General features: G+C 54.0%; 1 protein-coding gene across 1 annotated transcript; it reads right to left on the bottom strand.

Annotated features, from left to right (window-relative positions):
- Nucleotides 1-1,135: 1,135 nt before the first annotated feature.
- Nucleotides 1,136-21,166, bottom strand: ZNF710 (zinc finger protein 710). Its single transcript, XM_050967335.1, has 5 exons — nucleotides 20,691-21,166; nucleotides 5,448-6,933; nucleotides 4,089-4,280; nucleotides 3,420-3,594; nucleotides 1,136-2,251 (listed from the first exon to the last, which is right to left on the bottom strand). The coding sequence occupies exons 2-5, from the start codon at nucleotides 6,903-6,905 to the stop codon at nucleotides 2,079-2,081; spliced, it is 1,998 nt and encodes a 665-aa protein (XP_050823292.1). The 5' UTR covers nucleotides 6,906-6,933; nucleotides 20,691-21,166; the 3' UTR covers nucleotides 1,136-2,078.
- Between the last annotated feature and the right edge of the window lie 1,052 nt (nucleotides 21,167-22,218).

Below are 22,218 nucleotides of genomic sequence, written 5' to 3'. Positions count from 1 at the left end.
TTCACCTTCCCTCTTCTGGGCTCAGCTGTGCTTTAGGGTGAACACTGCAGGCTGGACAGGTGCTGGCTGGTAAGTGGGGACACAGGTAGCTTGCAAGGGGAGAGGAGCACCCCCGACCCTGCAAAGAACATAGGCCAGCAGTGGCAGCTAGGGCTGAATTGCTACCTAGTTCTTGGGCAGCTTTGAGAGTCCCTCAGCATTGTTGTCGCAGGTGGAAAAGCAACCTCAAAGTTGGAGCTGCCAGTGGTTGAGCTCCCCCCGTAGGCCCTGGCCAGGGCATTGCTCAGCAGGCTAGGTTAGCTTGGCTGTGGACTAGCCCCTGCCCCTCCCCCCAGAGCATGGGGGGAGCTGCATGCTCACCCTCCTGCTGGGGCCTGGTCCCTCTGTGCTTGCACCGGGCCAGGGCCACATAGTCCTGAGCTGGCAAAGTCTCTTACCATGTGTTCAGCCCTGGAGCCCTCAAAGAGTGGCTGCCCTGCCTGGTGCCAGCTCGCATGGGGCCTGCCTTGCTTGGACCATAACTCTAGCCTTGAGTGCTGCCCCAAGCCCATGCAGGGGACAGCATGGAGGTAGGGTCTCTGCTTCTCCCCCCAGGCCACCCTCTCCAGCCCAGCAGCCAGTGCTGGGCTTTGCCTCCTCCATTGCTGTTTCCACACAGCTCCAGCCTCTGCCCTCACTCCAGGCCTTACTGGATCTTGCACTTTCGGACAGCGCTGGCTCCTGGGGACACACCCCCAGGGCAGGTTCCTGCACCTCTTGGGCCATTGACTTTAGCAGAGATGTCACTCCTGCTGGGCTGGGCTGGAGCCCGGAGTTCCCCGTAACAGCCCCAGCTCCTGCCCCCAGGGTTAACCTCCTTGACACCACTGCCTGGGGGGGCTGGGCCTCTGCAGTTACTCCAGCCACAGGGCAGAACTCCCCTCCCCAAGCAGCAGACTGGGGAAGTGACAGTGCCTTCCACCCCCACCCTCCCCTCGGGTTCTCTAGGCCTGTCTTCATGGGCAGCATGTAAATATGGTCACTTTCCTTCAGGGAGTGACAGCAACTCAGGGTCCCCGTGCAGGATGTGCTCTCCCCTGGGAGCCCTGCACCCCCAGCTCACACACGCATTATACAGCTTTACAAAGGAAGGTGGTTGGATTTATCCTTTAACCGCTCAGCACACCTGAAAAAAATAAATTACTTTCAAAATACCACCATTTCTCAGCTTTGTACAGATCTGTCCTTTAAACACAGTGCCCAGCCCCAAGCCTCCCCCAGGGGTCGGTAAGAAAATATTGTGTGTGTACAGGGCTGGCCCCAGTTCTGCTTTGCAGCAGCACCTCTCCCTCCCACTCCTGGGTGACACCAGAGCAAGTGTTCCTGGCCCCAGGGAGGAGAGCAAGAGAGCCCCCCTGTGCATGGCTGCTTCATGGGGTGGGCCTGGCTGCAAGGTGAGTCCAAGTGTCTCCTAGGCAGGATTGGGCTGCAGTCCCCACCACAGCAGACTAGGGAGGAGGTAGAATATAATTAATGCTCAGCAGGTTCTGGACCACGTCTTTCCCTACCTGGGGCTTCAAGTATGGGGGCCAGAGAGCATCTCTTCTGGTGCCCCCTGGGGCAGAGCCCAGGAGCCAGAGCTCCCCCAGGGCCCCAGCCTGAGCACTATGCTCACACTGCACCGCAGAGACCGCAGGCAGGAATGAACACAGGGCTCTTGGCTCTTCCCCTGGGGGGGGAGGGGGAGAGAAAGAGGCCCTGAGAGAGGATGACCCAGGTGAGAGGCCTGCTGGCTCACTACAGCCTGGACAGCCTCAGGAGCCAGGGGCTCGGTATGTCACCTCTGTGGGCTGGTGGCTGAAGGCTACTGCCTCCTGCAGCCCAGCTCCGGTCTGGCATGGCCAGGGCTCAGAGCCACCCCCGTTTCCTCCTTCACCCTGGAGGATCAGCTTCCCTGGGCTCAGCCAAGCGCCATGGGGCAGCCCCGCTGAGCCTGGCTTTTGGTTCTGGATGCTGCAATGGGAGACAGGAGCTTGTTTTCCCCATATCACTCCCTCTCACAACCCTGCACCTGGCTGGGCCTGGCCCCCGTCTCTCAGCTACAACATGTTGTAATAGGCCATTTCCTTCATGGCCTGCTCTGTCAGGGCATTCTCGTCCGGGGGGTTGCCCACCCCTGCGTAATCATAGGCGTTCTCCTCATCATACTCCTCCATTTCCTGCTGGGCATCCAGCTCCGTGTGCTCTGCCCTGGTCAGTTCCATCATGGGATCTGGGAACAACACAACACGTGTGTGATGTGGGGTGGAGTGAGCACGGCCCAGCAGCGCACCCAGGGGCAAGGTGTTTCTGGCACCCACCTACCTTGGAGAGCTGGTCCCAAACCCTCAGGACTGCACAGTGGGCTGGGGAGCTAGACAACCGTCTCTGATGCTCCTGGCAGGTGGGGCTTTCACGTTAGCGGACAGCCGGGGGGTGGGGGGGACGCTGTCATGCCTGCCCAGAGCTGGTCTGCCAGGAAAAGGGGGCAAAGGAGGCAGCCCCTCCCCTCACGTCCTGACCCACACCGGCAAGGTCTCTTCAAGGCTCTGGAGCAGTGGCACATGGCTTTGCTCTCTGGGGCCCAGACTTCGTAACACTGTGCCTGAGTGCCAGGCAGCACTGGTGTGCTGTGTCCCAGCTGGCTCACACGCCCAGTGGGACACTGGCTACCCCATGGCATGCTGCTGTCTCTGGGGCAGAGTGATTACAGCAGGAGACATGAGCAAGCCCCCCAGGTATAATGCGCTTCTGGGGCCATGCAGATGGTTTTCCAATTGCAGCAGTATAGCAGAATCTCAGCTTTCGTTAACGGGCGTACAGCACTAGATGAGAACCCATGACCCAGGCACAGCCCATGGAGGGAGGCTGCAGTTAGCTTGAAACAACAGCTCTGAGCTGCAGGGGTCCCACTGGAGGCTAGAGTCTGAACACTAAATACTGACAATTAAATGTCAACATCGTTAGCTATTTCACTGCAGAACCAGCCAGCTAAAGCATCTTGCCATCCCTGGGGGAGGGAGAGTCAGAGCCTGGGAATACAGAATTCCAGCCCCTAACAAAGTCACCTCAGCCCCAGCCAAAGGGAGGGGACGGCGGAGATGCACCCTTGATACTACCAGAAGCCTCAACTGCCTGAACTGCCAGCTTCCACCTGACAGCCTCTGTGCTGCAAGGACGTGTGTAGGGCATTGCACACTCACACACGCTGTGACCCAATGGAGGGCTAGCGACAGCCTGGGTTAGTATGGGACCTGCAGAGGGACCCACTGTGCAGCCCAGCTCCTCAAGCTAGCGGGTTGCCAGAGAGCAGCAGGGTTTGGCCAGATCTCTTGGCAGGTGCCCTGTCAATGCTGGATTCCTCTCCCCGGCCAGGAGCCCCAGCAGGCCGCCACACCCACCTTGGCTATCCAGGCTGATGTCCAGGACCCCGTGTTTGACCTTCATATGCCGGCTCAGGTTGCCTTTCAGGTTGAACTTGCTGGAGCAGTAGGGGCATTTGAAGGGTTTGCTCCCTGCGTGCAGGTGCATGTGTCCCAGCAGGTTGTACATGCGGTTGAAGGACTTCCCACAAACCTGGGAACAGGCCACCGGTTAGCCAAGCCCCATCCCGTCACTGCCCCCACCGCCAGCTGCCTTAAGGGTCTGGGCTTTCCAGCAAGCCCTGCAGATTGGCTACCACTGTCTTTTCCACATAGACCTGAAGTAGCCGCTCACATTCCGTCTCATCCCTCTGCCCGCACCCCCCTTCTGGTCCCAGGCTGGCGAGACTGGGTGTGAATTTTAGTGCTCATGGAAGTGAGGGGCTCAACACGGGTACATGCACGTCAAACTCCCCTCCCAGCTTTGCCGACAGGCCCCAGTGCGGAGCTGCGGCCCCTGCTATCTCGGAAGAGAGACTGCAAGCCAGGCTGAACTGTTGATGCGCTGCAGATATGGGGGCTGCGGCTATGGGGGCACTGGTGACCTTAGCCCAGGCTGGCTGGTGCCCTGCAGAGGTGAAGCATGGGCATGTCAGCCCCAATGAGGGGGCACCCCCCAGAAGGATTTTGGAGGCTCCCAGAGGATACCTTGCATTTGAATGGCTTCACCGGCGAGTGCACGATCATATGAGTCTTGAGGGTCTGCTTCTGCACGAAGGTCTTGAAGCAGATGTGACACTGGTATGGACGGACGCTGGTGTGTATGAGCATGTGACGCTTCATGTTGGCCTGCAGGGTGAACTCACGCCCACACACCTCACACTTGAATTCTTTCACACCCTGAAAGGGTCACAGGAATTGTCAGCATGATGGGAGCACACTTAAGAATACCACACAAATGGAAGCCAACTGTCTGACGTGGAGTGTGCACATTTAGTGGGGACCAGCTCAAAGGACTGCGGGGCCCCCCGCCGCCAGTCCATTCAACAGGAGGCTCCCTGCATGGAGCACAAGAACGCCTCTGACCAGCTCAGGCATGTTCAGCAGCTCATCAGTCTCCCCCAGTGACCGTGAGGGGCACGGAGCAGAGACCAGGGGATCTAAGGACTTGCCTCTGCTCCTGAGAAACTGCTGTACAGGACACAGAGCATAAGGAACAAAGGGTCAGTGCAACCAACTTGTCTGCACTTCCTTCAAAATCTTTCCTGTTTCCTCACCCACCCCAGCCTTCTCTGCCTTCTGCATAAACAGACACAGGGATCCCCCAAAGCCCACCCACCTTCCCTGCGAGCTGAGCCCAGGGGCCAGAGAGCCTGTGTGGGGAATCCTGCCCCCGCCCTTACTCCTGGCTCCCCCTCAGCGGAGCAGGAAGTGCCTCTGGGTACCTTTGGCACCTCCTTTGGCAGGAGAGCAAGAACCATTCCCTTTGGGCCTGGGCTGCAGGTGCCCCAGCTGGCTGGAAGCTCCTGGCCATTCCAGTGAACAGGGCATGATCAGGGCAGAACGCAGACTGCTAAACCCTGCCTGAGCCCTGTGGACAGACCTGGCCGGCTCTCTGGGGAAGGGGCGCTGGGAACGAGGGGCAGACTGGGCTCTAAGAGTGTTGCATTCTGCTTTGCACACAGGCTGAGCTGGGAGAATTGCTCCCCCTACGAGGCAGAAAACACTCCAGTCTCAGGGCCAAGGTCAGAGTGACAGAGTGGTCGGCCAGCCCTCCAGCACCCATATTGCACTGTCCCCGCCCCATAAGCAGGGAAGGCAGACCCCAGAGTCTCCCCCACAAGGGAAAGGAGGTCACACAGGCCCCTGGGAACTCAGATGTCCTTTTGTCCTACCAACCAATGAGTCATCAACGCAAACCCAACAGGCAGCTCGAAGGGCTAGATCCCTGCCTAAGCCCGACCCCCGATCGGGACAGTCAAAGCTCTAAGGAACTGAAATCATCTCCTCCCCTGGCCCCTGCTCTCTGGGGCAGGGAAAGGCCTCGGGCTCAGCGGCTGCTCGCACCTTGTGCGTGAGCGAGTGTTGCTTGAGGTGGTGGATCTGGCTGAATTCCATGCCGCACTCGGTGCAGACGAAGGGCCGGACGTTCTGGTGCTTCAGCATGTGGTTCTGCAGCTGGCTGCGGTAGTGGAAGGACTTGCTGCACTCCAGGCACTGGTAGAGCGTGGGCCCCTGGTGCGTGGAGAGGTGGCGCTTGAGCTGCGTCAGCGTGGAGAAGTCCAGCCCACACTCCACGCACACGTGGCAGCGCCCGTTCTCGTGCTTCACCTCGTGGGCCTTCAGCTCGCTGGGGTAGGCGAAGCCCCGCCTGCAGAAATGGCAGCTGTAGGGCTTGATGTCGCTGTGCAGCAGCATGTGCCTCTTCAGGTGGCTGGTCTGCGTGAAGGCTTTGCTGCACACGTCGCACTTGTGCGGCCGCGTGCCCTGGTGCGTCAGGAGGTGCGTCTGCAGGTGGCTGGGCTGCTTGAAGAGCTTGCTGCAGTGCGGGCAGGAGTGGGGCTTGATGCCGTTATGGCCCAGGATGTGCGTCACCAGGTTGTACTTGGAGGTGTAGGATTTCTCGCACATGCGGCACTGCCAGCGCTTCTGGCGGTCCCCCGCCTCCACCAGGTAGGAGTCATCGATCTGCACGTTGATGTCCAGCCGGTCCAGCTGGGCCTTTTTGTTGCGCTCAGTGTTAACTCCAGCTGTGTCTGCATCAAAATCCACTGGCTCCTGCCACGCAAAGCCCTGCTCGCTCTTCCCCTGCTCTGGCGACTCCGGCATGGGCCCCTCCAGAGACGCAGCGTTCGCCTCGAAGCTGCACTCGCTTCTGAGGGCCTCTGGCCCTGTGCCTGCCGGAGCCCCGCCCATGCTGGCCTCAGCGTAACCGAGCTGGACAGGGTCTGGACACCTGTGCTCGTAACTCCCCAGGCCCACCTCCTGCCGCACGTGTCTGCGCAGATGCCGCAGGCGCCGAGGCTTCCTGCCAAAAGCACTGAGGTCAATCATCTTCATGGCACTGCTCTGCACGGTCTTCTCACAGCTGGACTCCTCGAAGCTGGGCGGGTGGCTGCTCTGCGTCTCCTCCTTGCTGTCGCCAGGGACGGGCACTTCATACACCACTTCCTCCTCCGCACCCACAGGGTTTTCATACTTGACCTTGGGCACCAGCCTCACCGGGGGCCGCTTCCTCCTCCGAGTATGTTTTTCAAATGGAGTCTCTGCCTCCAGCTCCTCCTCCTCTGGTGCCTCGGCTGGGACGCAGCCTTCCTTCTCCAGCCTGTAAGCGCTTTCCGGATCTTCTGGTTCCACAGCGGCAGTGTCTGCAAGCTCATTTCCTAGTCCTGGAAAGAAGCCTCCGGGGCTGATGGTTGCGCCGAAGAGCTCGTTCTCGGACACCAAGCCCAGGACAGCGGCCTGTGCCAGGGACAGCACCACCACCGCATCCGTTTGAGTTCCAGAGTCAGTGAACCGTTCCATCTCTCACCCCACGGCTAGGCTGTCATGGCTGCAGGAACAGAGAGGAGAGCTCGTTAACCTTTGTCAGAGCTGCATCCCACCCCACAAGCCCGGTGCCTCGAGAAGCCGGTCTGCTGTCATTGTGAGTGGCAGCACGGAGGTGCTGGCTAGCAGCCATGCCCTGATCACTGCTCTGGAACAGCAGCTTCGCTAACAAGCAGAGACCAACCTTATCAAGAGCGACCACTGATTCTGGGTGCCCAACTTGGAACACCTGGGCCTGATTTTCAGAGGTGCTGAGCGCTCCACTCCAGATGAAGCCCCTGGGAGCTGTGGCACTGAGCCCCTCAGAAAAATCAAAGCCCGTGTTAAGATGTAGGCCCAAGAGGTAGCAGTCCCTGGGGCAAACTGAGTCCTTTGGGTGTCTCATGAACCCCAGCGCGACCTTTCATTAGTGTTCTGTGCCAGCTTAGCCAGATAGATTGGTCTGAGGTCTGGGCTTCCAGTGATGGGGTGGGGGAGATGCAGTAAAACCTCAGCTTCCCCAATCCCCTTAACACCTCATTCTGACAGGGGACCCCAGGGCAGGGTTCAAGGAAGGGTCAAGAAAGCGAAATGTGTGAACCGTTTGTGAGCTGCCGTAAGGTCCTTTCTCCCACAAGGCAGGGCGAGGGGAACACAGCACTGCAAGGGCCGGGGAGCCAAGGGACTCAGCCCGAACCCACTGGGAAGTGCCCCAGTGCACCCGTACTAGGGGGATTTTCTGTTTAGGTTCCCCAGCATGTTCCTCCCCCAGGGGCCAAGGGGCTGGTGCAGAGGGCAGCATTTCCAGGCAGGACTCTCCGTACAGGAGCCAAGCCGGCCCAGGTTGCTGCTGCCTCCCTTGCTCAGTGGCAGATGTTGTCTCTACTCTCTCTAGCTTTTCAGCCTCTGTTTCCTTGCAGCCCTCTCCACCTCCAGGCTGGGGGCCTCCGCTTTCCCTCTGGCCTTCATTAACTGCCCCTCTCCCTTGGGTCAGAGTTTCCCCAGCAATGAGTGTGCCTGGTTTTAAGGGAAGTTCACTTGTTTATATTTTCTCTGGTTTCCTTCCCCTCAGCTGCATGTCCAGGGCCTGCGCTGGCTGCAGATTGATAACCACTGAACAGAAGACAGAGAGGGTCATAGAGCTAATTACAGTAACCAGAAGTGCTTCTGAAATTAGTAAAATAAAGACAGGGTACTTCTAAGGGTACGAGTGGCTGAGATACAGCAAGACAGCACCCAGCAGGCCCCAAAGTCACCAGGCTTGAAAGGATCCAAACTCACATGGCCCCTGTACTAAAGTGTCTGATCTCTTCCCAAGTATGTATGCTCCCAACACCCCTGCAGGCAGGGCAGGGCTGTGAGCCGCATCGTACAGAGGGGACCTCTGAGGCCCAGAGACAGACTAACCTGCCTAAGCTCACACAGGTTGTGCCAAGGCCTGGCACTGAACCCAGATCGTCTGAGCCCTTGTCCCGTGCCCTGACCTCCAGACTTCCTGGTAAAACTGGCCCAGGGGCTCTCTGAATCGCCTGGGGGCATTTGTAACGAATCTGGGAACACTAGGCAGGTTCTAGAGGACTGGGAAAAAAGCCGATGTGCCAATATTCCAAAGAAGGACAAATGGCTGCTGTGGATAGCAGCAGGCCAGCCAGCCGGGTGTCAGTTCTGAGCACACTCATGGAAAGGCTGATACAGAGGGCAGTCAAAGAATTACATGATGGGAGCATAATTCATGCCAGTCACTAGAGTTTTTATTGGAAAATAGGGTCTCGTCAATCTCTCATTTTTAAGGAGATTACAGTTTGGGTCAGGGGTAGGCAGCCTATGGCATGCGAGCTCAGCATTTTAATTTCATTTTAAATGAAGCTTCTTAAACATTTAAAAAACCTTATTTACTTTACATACAACAATAGTTTTTAGTTATATATTATAGACTTATAGAAAGAGACCTTCTAAAAACGTTCAAATGTATTATTGGCATGCGAAACCTTAGAGTGAATAAAGGAAGACTCGGCACAGCACTTCTGAAAGGTTGCCGACCCCTGGTTCGGGTGAGAAAAGTGACGCTGCTGACATAACATACGTTGGCTTGGTCCCACTGACAAAAAAAATAGAAACAAAAATTTACATATTGAGGTTTATAGTGGGGTCCTGTGAGGTTCCGCTCCCAGCTCAGCATTAGTCTGTCTCTTTATCCGAGAGACGGAAGAAGTTATACAGTAACTGCTTGTCAAATCGGCAGAGGACATAAAAATGAGTGAGTGGTAAATAATGACAGGGACAGGCCAGTTATACAGGCTGCCCTGGATTGCTTGGTAAATGGGGCTCATTTCAGCAACCTGTGTTTTAACCCAGCCATACTCAAATTCATACATCGTGGCCCAAAGACCAGAGGTCACGCTTACAAGACGGGAGGCAGTACCCTGGAATGCAGGACATCGAGAAGGCGTAACGGGAGCTAGCCAAGTGAACACACGCTCTCAGTGCAGTACTGCAGCTGAGAGCAAAACCGGCACTTGGATGCTTGAATATGCAGAGGAATATTAAGGAAGAGCTGGACAGTGGGGTTTGCCTCGTCAACATTAGTGAGCCCACCACTAGATACAGGCTCCAGTTCTGGCATTCACACTTGGAGAGAGCTCAGAAGAGAGTCACTGAGAAGGATCTGAGGTCTGGAAACCTGCTGTACAGAGAGTGAAGAAACTCAGTCTAGTGTAGCCCAGAGAAGGCAAAGAGGGACTTAAGAACATAAGAACGGCCGTACCAGGTCAGACCAAAGGTCCATCTAGCCCAGTATTTGTCTACCGACAGTGGCCAATGCCAGGTGCTCCAGACGGCGTGAAGCTAACAGGCAATGATCAAGTGATCTCTCTCCTGCCATCCATCTCCATCCTCTGATGAACAGAGGCTAGAGACACCATTCCTTACCCTTCCTGGCTAATAGCCATTTATGGACTTGGCCATCATGAATTTATCCAGTTCCCTTTTAAACACTGTCATAGTCCCAGCCTTCACAACCTCCTCAGGTAAGGAGTTCCACAAGCTGACTGTGCGCTATGTGAAAAAGAACTTCCTTTTATTTGTTTTAAACCTGCTATCTATTAATTTCATTTGGTGACCCCTAGTTCTTGTATTATGGGAATAAGTAAATAACTTCTCCTTACCCACTTTCTCTACATCACTCATAATTTTATATACCTCTATCATATCCCCCCTTAGTCTCCTCTTTTCCAAGCTGAAGAGCCTAGCCTCTTTAATCTTTACTTGTATGGGACCCTCTCCAAACCCCTAATCATTTTAGTTGTCCTTTTCTGAACCTTTTCTAGTGCTAGAATATCTTTTTTGAGGTGAGGAGACCACATCTGTACACAGTATTCGAGATGTGGGCGTACCATGGACTTGCTCAGGATCTTTAAATGCCTACGTAGGAAGGAGATTTCTGATAGCAGAGGGCTCATTAATCGAGCCAGAAAAGACAGAACAAGGTCCCCTGGCTGGGAGCTGAAACTAGACAAACTCAGACTAGGAATAAGGTGCTGCTTTTTAAAGTGAGAGGAACTAGCCAATGGAGGCACTTCCCTAAGGAGCTGGTGGATTCTCCAGCACAAAGGCTTTAAATCCAGATTGATGCCTTTCTAAACCAGCGCTCTAGCTCAGCCAGGAGCGATGGGCTCAGGCAGAAAGGACGGGTGAAATTCTGGGCACGGTGTTTTGCGAAATCACACTACAGGAGCCTCTTTACAAAGAGCCCCAGGGAACTCGGCAGCATTCTACAAGGACGGTCCCAAGTCTGCCAGAGATACAACCCAGTCTCAAGTTCACCTTGCTAGAGGCTACAGCCCTGAATGTGACACTGCTTAGGGCCTGATCCTGTTCCCACTGCAACGAGGAGCAGATGCAGGTGCTTTGCTTTTCCTGCTGGACACTACTGTTGCTCGTGCTGTTCCGTGACCACTAGAGAGAAGACGTGTGGAGCCCAGTTCCACAGGCAGGGAGAAGGAAGTGTTCGGAGCACAGAGAGGTGCTCACAACCGGACCAACCCACTCAGGATGGAATTTATGCTTTTCAGCTTCACGTGCATCCATCTTCTTTCATTGCCCCTCCATCCTCCACCCCAAACGTACGTGTCCCTCTTCTCTCCCCAAAGTTTAACTAAAAATCACCACTCAGGAATTCAGCTGCCTTCAAACCAATACAGAAGGTTCAACATACAGTTTGACTATCCAGGGGGAAGACAAGCTGCCTGTGTGCTCGGAGTGCCACAGTCCCAGAGCTCTCTCTAAACTAGCTTGCAAGTCTAACATGCAGCACCTCTCCTCCCTACGTCAGGTCCAGGGCCTGCGCAGGGCTGCCTGCGCACATATGCTCAGAACCCACAGAGGACTGAACTCCTCAGAGCTCTTGCCAAGCCAGGACCCAGAGTCTGCCATCGGAGACGTATGTGCTCTGCTAGTCTCCAGAGCAGCTGGGAGGCTGGTAAATTTGGACCAAGGCAAGTCAGCTGCGGATAAATTTCACCAGAAGTGGCAAAGAGTTTTAAGGGAGTTTGACAGCACCCAGCACTAGTTATCCAGCAGCCTTGCCTTGCTTACACACACTTCAGCATCAAAACAGAGACGGGAACCTTCTTCGAGCAGTCACCCATACACTGCACTTACAGCTGGAAAGACTGAAGGAGGCTGCCAGCTAGTAATTTCATAACTGCCATATGCAAGCCGAGGAACCTGGGATGGTGAAATACAGAGACTCTGCTGCAGAGGAAAGATGTGGGGCAGATGAGACACCTTTGCAGGTGAAAGCAGCAAAGAGTCCTGTGGCACCTTATAGACTAACAGACGTATTGGAGCATGAGCTTTCGTGGGTGAATACTCACTTCATCGGTGCAGGTGGTTTGCTTTGCATTCAGATCCACAAATCTCTTAGCACTCTGCAGCAGCAGCATTCCTTAGGGATTCAGGCCGCAGGGGACCGTGGCTGAGAAGTAGTTAAAGAGGGATAATGCCAAACAAAGCAAGCCAGAAAGTGTCAGATGGGGAAAGGAGGAGACAGCTAGAGACAGAAAAGAGCCAGCCAGCCAGCGAGGCCAACCCTCAGGTAGGCTGGGAAACAGACACATCAACACTCTCTTCAGCTCAAAAGCAGCTGTAACCCCAACCCAGCCCAATATATAATACAACCACCTGCACAGCTCCCCTAAACCTTCCTCATCGGAGCCTGAGAAAACGGTTCCCTGCCCTACGTGCCTGGTTCTTCGAGAAGTGTCACCCTCATGTGCCCCAGGTTTCCGAGATCAGAATCTTCTTGCGTAGCAGTGTCCATTGGGACTATGCCTGCAGCCCAGGTGCCCTCCAGCACCCCATAACTGAAGGTTAAGGGGCCAGGTGGCTGCAACTGCTCCCCGGTTTCTTTGCTAAAAGGACCCAGATTGGCAAGGCCTCTGCAGTAGTGGGGAAGGAGGGCGGGTCATGGAACACATGTAGACAAACACACCTCAATCAGCCTGTTACCTTAGGGTAAGTTAAGTAGTCTTTGAGCGATTGTCCACACATATTGCACCTCTGGTGACTCACATGCAGGGAAGCATGTCCTGCAAGGGGTGCTCGGCATCTGCTGGACTAATGACTGTGGGGCAGTGCTGCCAAAGCAGCTGTCAGATTTGGAGCTCCCACCCACGGAAGATGGGGCCTGGCATGCGGAAAGCCATGAATAAGCCTCTTGAGGACCCTGGCTGTGGTTAGGTGGCAGGAGACTGCAGCCTTCCACCAGAGGAGGGTGAGCAGAGTCCAGTGCACTCTGAGCTAACAGAGCCCCACCTGCCTTCAGGCAAGTGGGTAGTTGAGGATGGCAGTGAGCGGGGCTTCAGAAGGGGAGAAGACAATTCTCTAGCTGAGCTGTAGAGAATCTCTTCCACTGCACAGCAAAGGTGAGCTCACTGGAGTCCTTCCAGCTGTGAGCTGGAAACAGGGTCTGGAGGGTAGGGCCAGGCCTTTTGCCTTGGACTGCAAGAGTCTGCCTGATGGGAGGCCATGTGGACTGGTTCACGAAGTCAAAGTACCAAAAAATGCCTGCGCCATGCAGGGGCTGCCCCAGTCACGAGAGCTGGGTCTTGTTTGATCTTCCTGAGGCGTCTTGGTACCAGAGGAACAGCAGGGCAGGCGTACATGCACCTCAGGCCCCATGGAATGAGAAAGGGGTCCGACGGAGAGTGGGACCAACTGCCCTGTGCCACTCCTTGGTCAGGTGGGATGTGCTGCAGGGTTACAGTGGGGTGTCATGGAGAACAGATCCTAGCGTGACTTGATGGTGCTGGCTGAGGTGGTTTGCTAGGGTGTTCTGCAGATTGAGGAAGTGAAGAGCTACTCCTGAGACTTGGTGATTGCTGCACCAGTGCCCGTGAGGTCGCCTCCTGACACAGTGGTGGCACGTGAGCCCCCCATGTGTGTTGCTATAGCACACCATGTTGGCAGTGAGTTCTTGTCTTGTGGCACACTGAAGACCTGGCAGAATGCCTACACATGCCAGCTGAGGGCCCTCAGTCCTGGAACACTCCTGTGGGGTTAGCCTCCTGGAGAGGCCCGAGCTCCTTGCCTTCTAATGTGCCCAGCCATGACTGCCCAGCCCTCAGCGAACATCTTGGGGTCATGACGAGGCTGAGGGAGCGCGCTCTGTATTGGCAGAGAGACTTCCCCACGAGAAATCTGAGGGGTGCATCACGATATGGAAGTCGAGAGCTCGGATCCAGTCTTGAGGATCCAGCCATGGAATTATGGATGCCAGTCTCACCTTCCAGAACCCAAATTGACAAACGTGTTGAACTGAAGATGCAGGATGGCGTGCCCCCCACCGTTCTCTCAGTTTCCTGGTTCAAGAGAAGTAGAACCCTCAGCCCAGGAACTCTACAGGCACGTCTTCCACTGCTGCAAGTTGCAGTAGGGAGACCACTTCCTTCCTGAACAGGGTCTCATGAGATGGGTCCCCAAGGGGAAAGGGAGGCACTGGAACTCCCTTCTCTAGGATCTCCAGGACCCATTGAGTTGTCACCTACCACCCCACAGTGGAATACATACAGGGCTTCAAAGAATTACTATCCACACTCAATGGGGACCCCACTTTCCTGAACCCCCTCTTCTGGCCTTCAAACAACTCTCCAAGCTCATCGGAAGCCAGCTCCCCACAGACCAGGACCCACCAACTCAAAGCAGCACCAGACCCTGCCACAACAGATGCAAAACCTGCCGACACAGCTCCACTGCTGCGGTGATCAGCATTCCCCAAGACACACCTTTTGAGTTCCCTAGTCCTACACATGCCCATCACAACATGGGGTGTATCCCATCCAGGACGCTAAATGCCCCAGAACAACTGTGTGGGTGAAACCAGACAACACAATGCTCTCCAATGAGCTCACACAGGAAAATGACAAAAGACAAACATCCTGTCACCTGTGGGTGAACACTTCACAAAGTGATCACTGTCTCACCTGTCTGTCCTCACTCGCAACAGAAACCTGCACAAACACCTGACAAAATATGAGCCAGGGAGCTTAAATTCATAACTTTGCTAGACACTAAAAATCATGGACTGAATAGACAGTGGATTTATGGCTTATTACAACAATCTGTAACCCAGTTAACCACCGCCCCCCCCCGCAGCTTTCTCCTCCCCGCCCCCACATGACTGGAGGGGTGTTAACAGGCCACTTCACCTTGCATGGTTCCTTGAAATGTGTTAACTAAACAATCTGTTCCTCCTGGTATTTTGCTGTGATGCCGAGTACCTTTCCCGTCTCTCTCTCACCAACAGGACAGACATTACCTCTCCCCCGGTCTCTCTAGTTTCATGCAGCTGCCGACTAGGTGTGTGGAGAGGCTTCTCCCCTGAGGTGGGACAGCAAAATGGCACCCGGGCATTCGCTGCACCTGTTAGAATTAGCACGTGCTTCTAAGCATGTAGCCAACCTGGCCGAAGTATTAGGCATTTTCTAAGTAATGAGACTGTGCTCAACAGAAGGGGGTGCTGTTCCACTGAGCTAAACCCAGACACACGAATTCAGCAAATCCTCAGTGCCGTGCTGTCCCAAAGCCATGCAGAAGGAAGGAAAATCAGCAGGAAGGATGTGATCATCCCCCTCAAGCCATAGTGAGTCACAGGGTCCATTCTGAGCCACACCAGCATTGGCAAGAAGATAAAGAAAAGGTGCAGGGAATGGGGTGCATGGGGGGGGGCACGCACTGGGGTACAAATCAGGAGAGAGGCTTTAAACAACTAAACCATTTTGTTTAAGCTGGGGAGAGGTTCTAGCCAAGCTGAGCTAGACTCAAGAGTGGCTGGGAATGACAGAGGCAGGTCCAAGGTCTGTCCCAGCCCAGGGCAGGAAGCCCCACTGCAGCCGCCCGCAGGCCAGCATGGCTCTGGAGCACAGCAGCCGCGCAGAACCCACTTCCTTCCAACTCTTTCAGCTCACACAATGCGAGCCACTCACTTGTTCCTTAGAGCCAGGGAGGCTGAGCCAAACAGCTTTGTTAACATTTGGGGAAAGGACTGACCCATTGCCAAGTTCTGCTGCTCTGACCCAGAGAGCCTAGTCAGCCTGTGCCCTGATTTACAGACAGGATCTTCTCTCTTCATGCTGTTTGCATGGTGCCACATCTGGAGGGAGCAGCCTTCTGATGCACCCTAGCACGTGCACATCTGTAGCTCAGGGTCCCTGCAAAAGGTTAAACAGAGCATCAAACATACCTGGTCAGTCTCTAGACTAAGTCTGGCTACTGCTCTCTCCAAAGGACAGCTGGGCACTGCTACAGCTCAGTCAGAATTCCTCCAGAGCGCCTGTTCCTCTAGCATGTGCACGAAATGCAGAGCTGGCGAGCTAGAGGACGCAAAGCAAGCCCAGAGCAAGGATTCACCAAGCCTCCTTTACTCTACCACCAAAGGCACTATGTGACCAGAGCCATGTCAGCCTTTCCTCGGGTTCAGTGTTTGGTGAGGAGGGAACGTCTTACACAGATGTAGCTGCCTGGGAAGAATGTAAAGTCTTACCCTGGGGTGGGGGAGGGTGGCCAGTGCAGAGAAAAGAAAGCCAGACAAAAAGAGAGAGAGAGAAAGAAAGAAGAGACAGAGGGAAGGAGGGGCAGGGAGAGAGTGGAGGCAGAGAAACAAAGAGAGGAGAGAGGGGGGATGGGAGACAGGAGAGAAAGGGGGATGGGGAGGGATGGAAGGAGGAAGGACAGAGCTGGGGGAGGGGGAAGGCAGACTGAGGAGAGAAGGAATAAGAAGCAAGCAGCTGGAAAGCAGGGACAGTGCTGTATGCAGTACGGTACCATCCCCACAAGGCTTCTTGACCAGGATCTGCTCTGACCCGCCCTGGGGTAAATCCAGAGTAACTCCTCCAAAGTGAAGGAAGTTCCTGCAGACCCACAATGCAAAATCTGCCCTTTAGGCTCCAGGGAGTGAAGGATCCCCATTCTCTGACCCACCAGTGCCCACTGACGGTGCTGTTCAGAGGACTCCAGGCAAGGTCACATCAGCAATATCCCTCCAGCTGGACAGAGCAAAATGTCTATTTTAACCATCCCCAATGTCTCCTGACAGAAGGCTTGGAACCTGCAGCTACCGCGGGGTCACAGCCCTTGGGCCTGGCACAACTAGATCTCAGGGCATCAGAGTGCTGCTGGCTCCCAGCGACAGCAAAACCTGGGACCCACAGCACCTGGGCCAGTTCAGCTGCTGCTCCAGAGACAGCCAGGCAGTGTGTGCGGAGAGCACAGAGCACCAGGGAACGGGGCACCTGAGCGATGCAGCCAGGGAAAGTGAACTGGAGATTGCCAGAGACCCACCTTTCCTTCCCCACTCCCACGCTTTCTTCACCAGCTGTGCAACCCACCACCCATCTGAACACTTTCACAGCTGAATGTGTGGTTCATGTTACTTGTGGACCCGCAAGGAAACCCTCTAGCTCCCCATATCACAGCCAATTGCCAATTGGGTTCTCCTCTCAAAATCATTTCCAATTCCTCCTTGCAAAGCCTGGGGAAGAGAACTCTGGCTCCACACCCCTGCTAGTCTCAGGCCCTACAAAGGAGAACCTAGTGCCTGCTTTTAGCTCCATCACTTTCATTGAGAATTATATAGATTAGCCTCTTCAGGCCAGTTCTCTAGATTCTCCTCCTCCCAGCAAATGCCTCGGTTTTGCACTTCTTGTCCTTGCAATCCCACTCTCTGCACTCAGCTTCTGGCACAGATGTTTGGAGACCCTGCCTCCCGTGGTGCATGCTGGGAGGGAGTTCTCTTCCCTTCAAGGAGGGCCAGACTCGCTTGGAAGCCACCAGTCCTGCTCTCTACTCAGCCAAAGGGATCAAAGAAAGCAAGACACTCGCTTCCATGAGAGTGCATGTCCCCCTTGCAGCACCAACTGATACTTGCCAGGCTAGGGAGAGAAAGACCAGGAACCGAACACAGATCCCCAGCACAACGGCATCACCTTTTAGGCCACCATTGTAGATACTTCTCCATCTTCTCCTGGCCAGGTGGCATTTCCAAAGCCATGATCCTTAATGTTTGGAGACTACTGAATATCAAACATCAGATTAGCATTGCCACATGTGCTGTTTCCTCGGTTCTAGCTCATCTTGGGGTTTCACTCAGCAGATTACACCCTTATGCCCCACAGACACACCGGCCATCAAGTAAAAACCCACCACAACCCAGACCTCCTGCCATTAGAGCTAGGAGCCGACAGAATCCAGCTCCCCCCCGCCATTAATCTGTTTGTCAATCATCGCAGAACTCCCTCCCAGCATGCACCACGGGAGGCAGGGTCTCCAAACATCTGTGCCAGAAGCTGAGTGCAGAGAGTGGGATTGCAAGGACAAGAAGTGCAAAACCGAGGCATTTGCTGGGAGGAGGAGAATCTAGAGAACTGGCCTGAAGAGGCTAATCTATATAATTCTCAATGAAAGTGATGGAGCTAAAAGCAGGCACTAGGTTCTCCTTTGTAGGGCCTGAGACTAGCAGGGGTGTGGAGCCAGAGTTCTCTTCCCCAGGCTTTGCAAGGAGGAATTGGAAATGATTTTGAGAGGAGAACCCAATTCCCTGTGATAATCTGGCTTTATTGTCTGGAGTACAATTGAAATCCTGATCCGAGGCCTAGCAGACCGACCCACCTCCCCCTTACAGGCTCATCTCCGGCTTTTGCCATCATGAACAGAGGACTTCGTCCCTTTCCACTGCACACAGGGGAGAGATTCCTGCCAACCTGGTAACGATCATGGACACGTTTTTCCCAGCAGCAGCTTTAAACTGACTCCAGCCATTAACACCTTATTCAGCTTCTCACTGCTCCTGGTGCCACTGAGTGACTGCTAGCATGCATAGGAAGGGTTATGCAAAGCGACACATTCAGACTGGAACAGGTCTAAAGAACAGAGGGCAGGGGACAATCCTGCACCATTCTCCAGGGCCGGGGGAAGAAGGAGTGAGTATAAACTAGAGGAGACCCAGCAGGTTCTCTCTCTCCAGTTCTATGGGAGCGATCCTTTCTCTCTGTGGCTGCAGGGGCACTGGGACAGCCCAAAGACAGGAGGAGGAGAGCAAATGACACACTCACTCGTGCTGACAACAGGACTAATGACTAACAAAACCTTTCAGCGCAGAACAATTTGGGATTCCTACCTCCCAACACTGTCAGGACATGGCTCCCCAGGACATGCAGAACTGACCCAAAAACCTTGCTTGTGTGCGCACAATTCAGTCCTTTGGACTTTTCTATGACACCCGTCCAGGCCCTCACCTGCAAGGTGACAGGTGAGGGAGCAAGACAACTACGGTGTTAGCCACTCAGACAAGGGAAGCAGGTTTTCTACACACACTTCACAGGGGGAGAAATGGGGAATCAGACAAACGCTGTTTCACTTCCTTACTTCACGTTTTTCCTTTTTGTGCAACTTTCTCGATTCTGCCCCAGACAGAAGCCTGGGAATGGCTCTTTTCAGCAGATTGACCGTTTGGGAATCGCCCTCAGCTTGTAGGGTGGCAGAGTGCTGGGAAGGACAGCAGCCTCTCAGCTGCAGAGATCGGACTTCAAACCTCCCTTAGGACCTCCAAGTACAAGTGCAGCTAGTGCTGCAATTCCAGCACAAAGCCGCTAAAACAGGCTGTCAGGGAGTCACTGGGTGATGCTCTGGAACTGCTCCCCACCAAGCCAGGCAGGACTCTGGGGAGCCTCCTCTCCCTTGGAGCAGACTGTCTGCAGGGCAAGAAGTTCACACAGCTTCTCCTTCCTGGTCTCTCCTTGGAGCATTCAGCATCCCCTGCCCCTCCATGTGCTTCCCACAGTGAGCCCGCCCCAGCGGGGTCCTGGGGAAGCCAGAGGGTCCTGCACCCCCACTGCGCAGTCAGACGTGACTCTCAGCCAGCCAGTAACACAGAGGTTTATTTAGACGACAGGAACACAGTCCAAAACAGGTCTTGCCGGTACAGACAACAGGACTCCCTTTAGTTAGGTCCTTCTGGAGCCCCCAGGGAGACCACAGCCCCATTGGGAAGCCCAAGCCCTATTGGGTCACCCCCTCCATTTCCCAGTCAGCTCCAAAACTGAAAAACCCTCCAGCCTCTCACTCCGCCTCCCCCCAGCTTCTCCTCCAGCCTTTGTCCAGTTTCCTGGGCAGAGGTGTTACCTGGCCTTCAACCCCCATCCTGGGTTCTCAGGTGACATGCTCAGGTATCCTCCCTTCCCCAAGGAAGCCGTCCCAGCACAACTCCCCTGCAAGCTTCCCAGGTCAGTACTCTCCACTCAGCATTCACAAAACACTGCAAGAACATTCCCACTTTGTCATACAAGCTGGCTTAGAAATGGCCCCAGTTGAAGCAATGGAGATTTCAGGCCAGGCTCCAGGAGCACTGCCAGAGCCAGGTGGGTGCTCCGCACTGAACTGCACAAATGCTGGTCAGAACAGAGGAGCGTCAGCAGGGATTCTGCTTCACAGTGTCTTGTCCAGCACTTGCATGCACTAAGCCGAGCTCTTGCCAGTGAGGTCATCTGTCGAATGAGTCCTAAAGGGGATCTCTACTTAGAAAGGCCCAAATTGAGTTCTTGATGTTCTTCTCCCCCCTGGCAACTTTCCCAACCCCCATTCCATTCAGGGCTTGAATCTCAGCTTCATTGGTTCCTGGTCCCTCTAGCCCACACATCCAGGCTGTGCCTGGGCCATGGTGCTTCTTCAGGCGGCTCTCTCCAAGACCTGGCCTTTCCTTGCCATCCACACAAATGAAACTCTTGTCTAGGCCCTCATCAGCTTATACCTTGACTATGCCAACCTTCCCCTCTGGCCTTGACAGAGGGCTCTAGCTCCCCTTTGCACTCACTCAGACTGCTGCTGCAAAAAATCATCTGCTGCAGGCACGGTGCACCCCCAATCCCCACCGCTCTCTGGCCTCCACTCCTCTCCCCCCAACTTACCCTTCCTTCTCCCAATCACTGGTACAGCACAAGGATGAAATTTGCTCCAATACTAACCTTTGTGGCAGTGCAGCTCCCTCCCCTCTGCCTAGGCTATGGATCCCTGTCTGCTCGTCATCAGTTCAGATACAGAAATTCTTCCTATAGGCCACACTTATGGATCCTTGTATGGATCTTTTATGGTTCTACACCAAAAACTTTAACGTGCTTCCCATGTCTCTCTGGTCTTCCTGGTCATCAGCCACTTACTTACCAAGACGCTTCCCCATTCCACTCTGGTTAATGTTTCTTGTATCGTCTTCCTTACAGCTGAAGCTACACTTACATGTCTGGAAGATGCCTGCGTCTTCTCTAGAATCCATGAGTGTGTGTTTCACTGTCCTCTCATCAGGATGTCCTTGGTTTCCAAAGAGTTTCTGAATGTACTGGCTGAAGGCACTCTGTTTCTTTGTCTCTTCCTTCGCAATCCTGGGGTGGATGCCATTGCGGCCCGTAGAGGTTCTCATTTCCTGTTCTCATGTGCCTATTTGCTTGGGTCTTTCTTCTCCCTCCCACACAGCCTGTGCTTAGAGTGGACATCTCTTCCCTGCTCTTCTTTATAAAGGCTGCTAAAAATTAAATGTTTCCTCAATCAATATACCTCTTGTGTTTAAAATGCCCCTTCTCAGCCATCTCCTTAAATATCTCCTTTCTGATCTCCTGTTCACTACACATTTGCATTGTTTCCTGTGTAGGTTTTATTTGTTCCCATTTTATTTTTAATCACTCAGTTTACCAGTTCTCACCTGTACCTGATGTCTCAGTTTCTTTCCTATATTTTAGGACACACACACACACACACACACACACGTCTCTCTATACCCTCGGGTGTAGTCCTTGCTAGATGCCAGCACACACATTCTGTGCTGGAGAGAGATTCATTTATCTCTGGACACTTCCTCTTTTCCCTCCCACTCCATTGTTCAAACTGACTGTTTCACCTAGCCCTTCCTCTCAGCTGAAATCCTTCTGTCCCACCCAGCTTGCAGTCCCAGGTGGCTGCTCTGCCAGCCCCAGGTTGGCAATTAAATCACTTGTGTTCCAGAGCAGCCTTAGTCAACCCAATGAAAGTTTGGCACCGACAGTCCTACAGAAGTCCATCACTGGCTTTAGGTCCCTGAGTGCTTCAGAGGTGCTGAACTCCCACCATTACAGCTGAAGGCAATTGCAGCACCTATGGAAAAAAGCCCTTGAGGATCTCAAGTTGAGCGCCCCAAAAAATGAAGACATCAGAGTGAGTGGCTACTTTTAGAAAAATTTGACCCATCTCTGTCTGTGGTATGGAGAGGTTTGGTCCATGGGATTGGGTAAGGGCAGGATGTGTGTAATAAATTCTTCCTTACCAAGTTTATAAATCAAGGCTCATCTGCCCGATTACATCATCTAGTGCTACTACTCTTGGTCAATCTCTCAATGTTACTCAACAGGTCCTTCTTTCCCTCTAGCCCATATTTCCTTAAACTGATTCCTGCTCAATATACTAGCCTGTGACAGTCCACAGGGCTGAGCTGCTGTCTCGTTTATGCTCTGTATTGGCCAGGACACCTTTTGGAGGATTGTTAATCTAATATTGCAATACAATTAAATTACACATGTGCTTAAGTGCTTCCCTAAATTGGGGCCAGAATGAATGCTTTGCCTAGGATGTCTATCTTGTTCCAGAATCACCTCAAATAGAACTCTAGCAGGGATACCAAGACTGTTGGGATGTAGATAGAACACAAAAGATGGAGTGAGTGTGGATACTTAACACAGCCCTATGAAGCAGCGTGGACTAGCTGTTCCAAACATCACACAGGCCTATCAAGCCAACA

This window comes from Gopherus flavomarginatus, chromosome 9, assembly GCF_025201925.1.
Source record: "Gopherus flavomarginatus isolate rGopFla2 chromosome 9, rGopFla2.mat.asm, whole genome shotgun sequence".
NCBI classification, from domain to species: Eukaryota; Metazoa; Chordata; order Testudines; family Testudinidae; genus Gopherus; species Gopherus flavomarginatus.
This window is presented reverse-complemented; position numbering and strand designations above follow the sequence as displayed.

Excerpts from the sequence above, each read along its gene's own strand:
- ZNF710 (XM_050967335.1), bottom strand. The coding sequence starts at position 6,905 with ATGGAACGGTTCACTGACTCTGGAACTCAAACGGATGCGGTGGTGGTG. Across the intron at positions 4,281-5,447 it reads AACACTCGCTCACGCACAAG|GGTGTGAAAGAATTCAAGTG; the intron begins GTGCGAGCAGCC and ends TGACCCTTTCAG. Across the intron at positions 3,595-4,088 it reads TGAAGCCATTCAAATGCAAG|GTTTGTGGGAAGTCCTTCAA; the intron begins GTATCCTCTGGG and ends GCCTGTTCCCAG.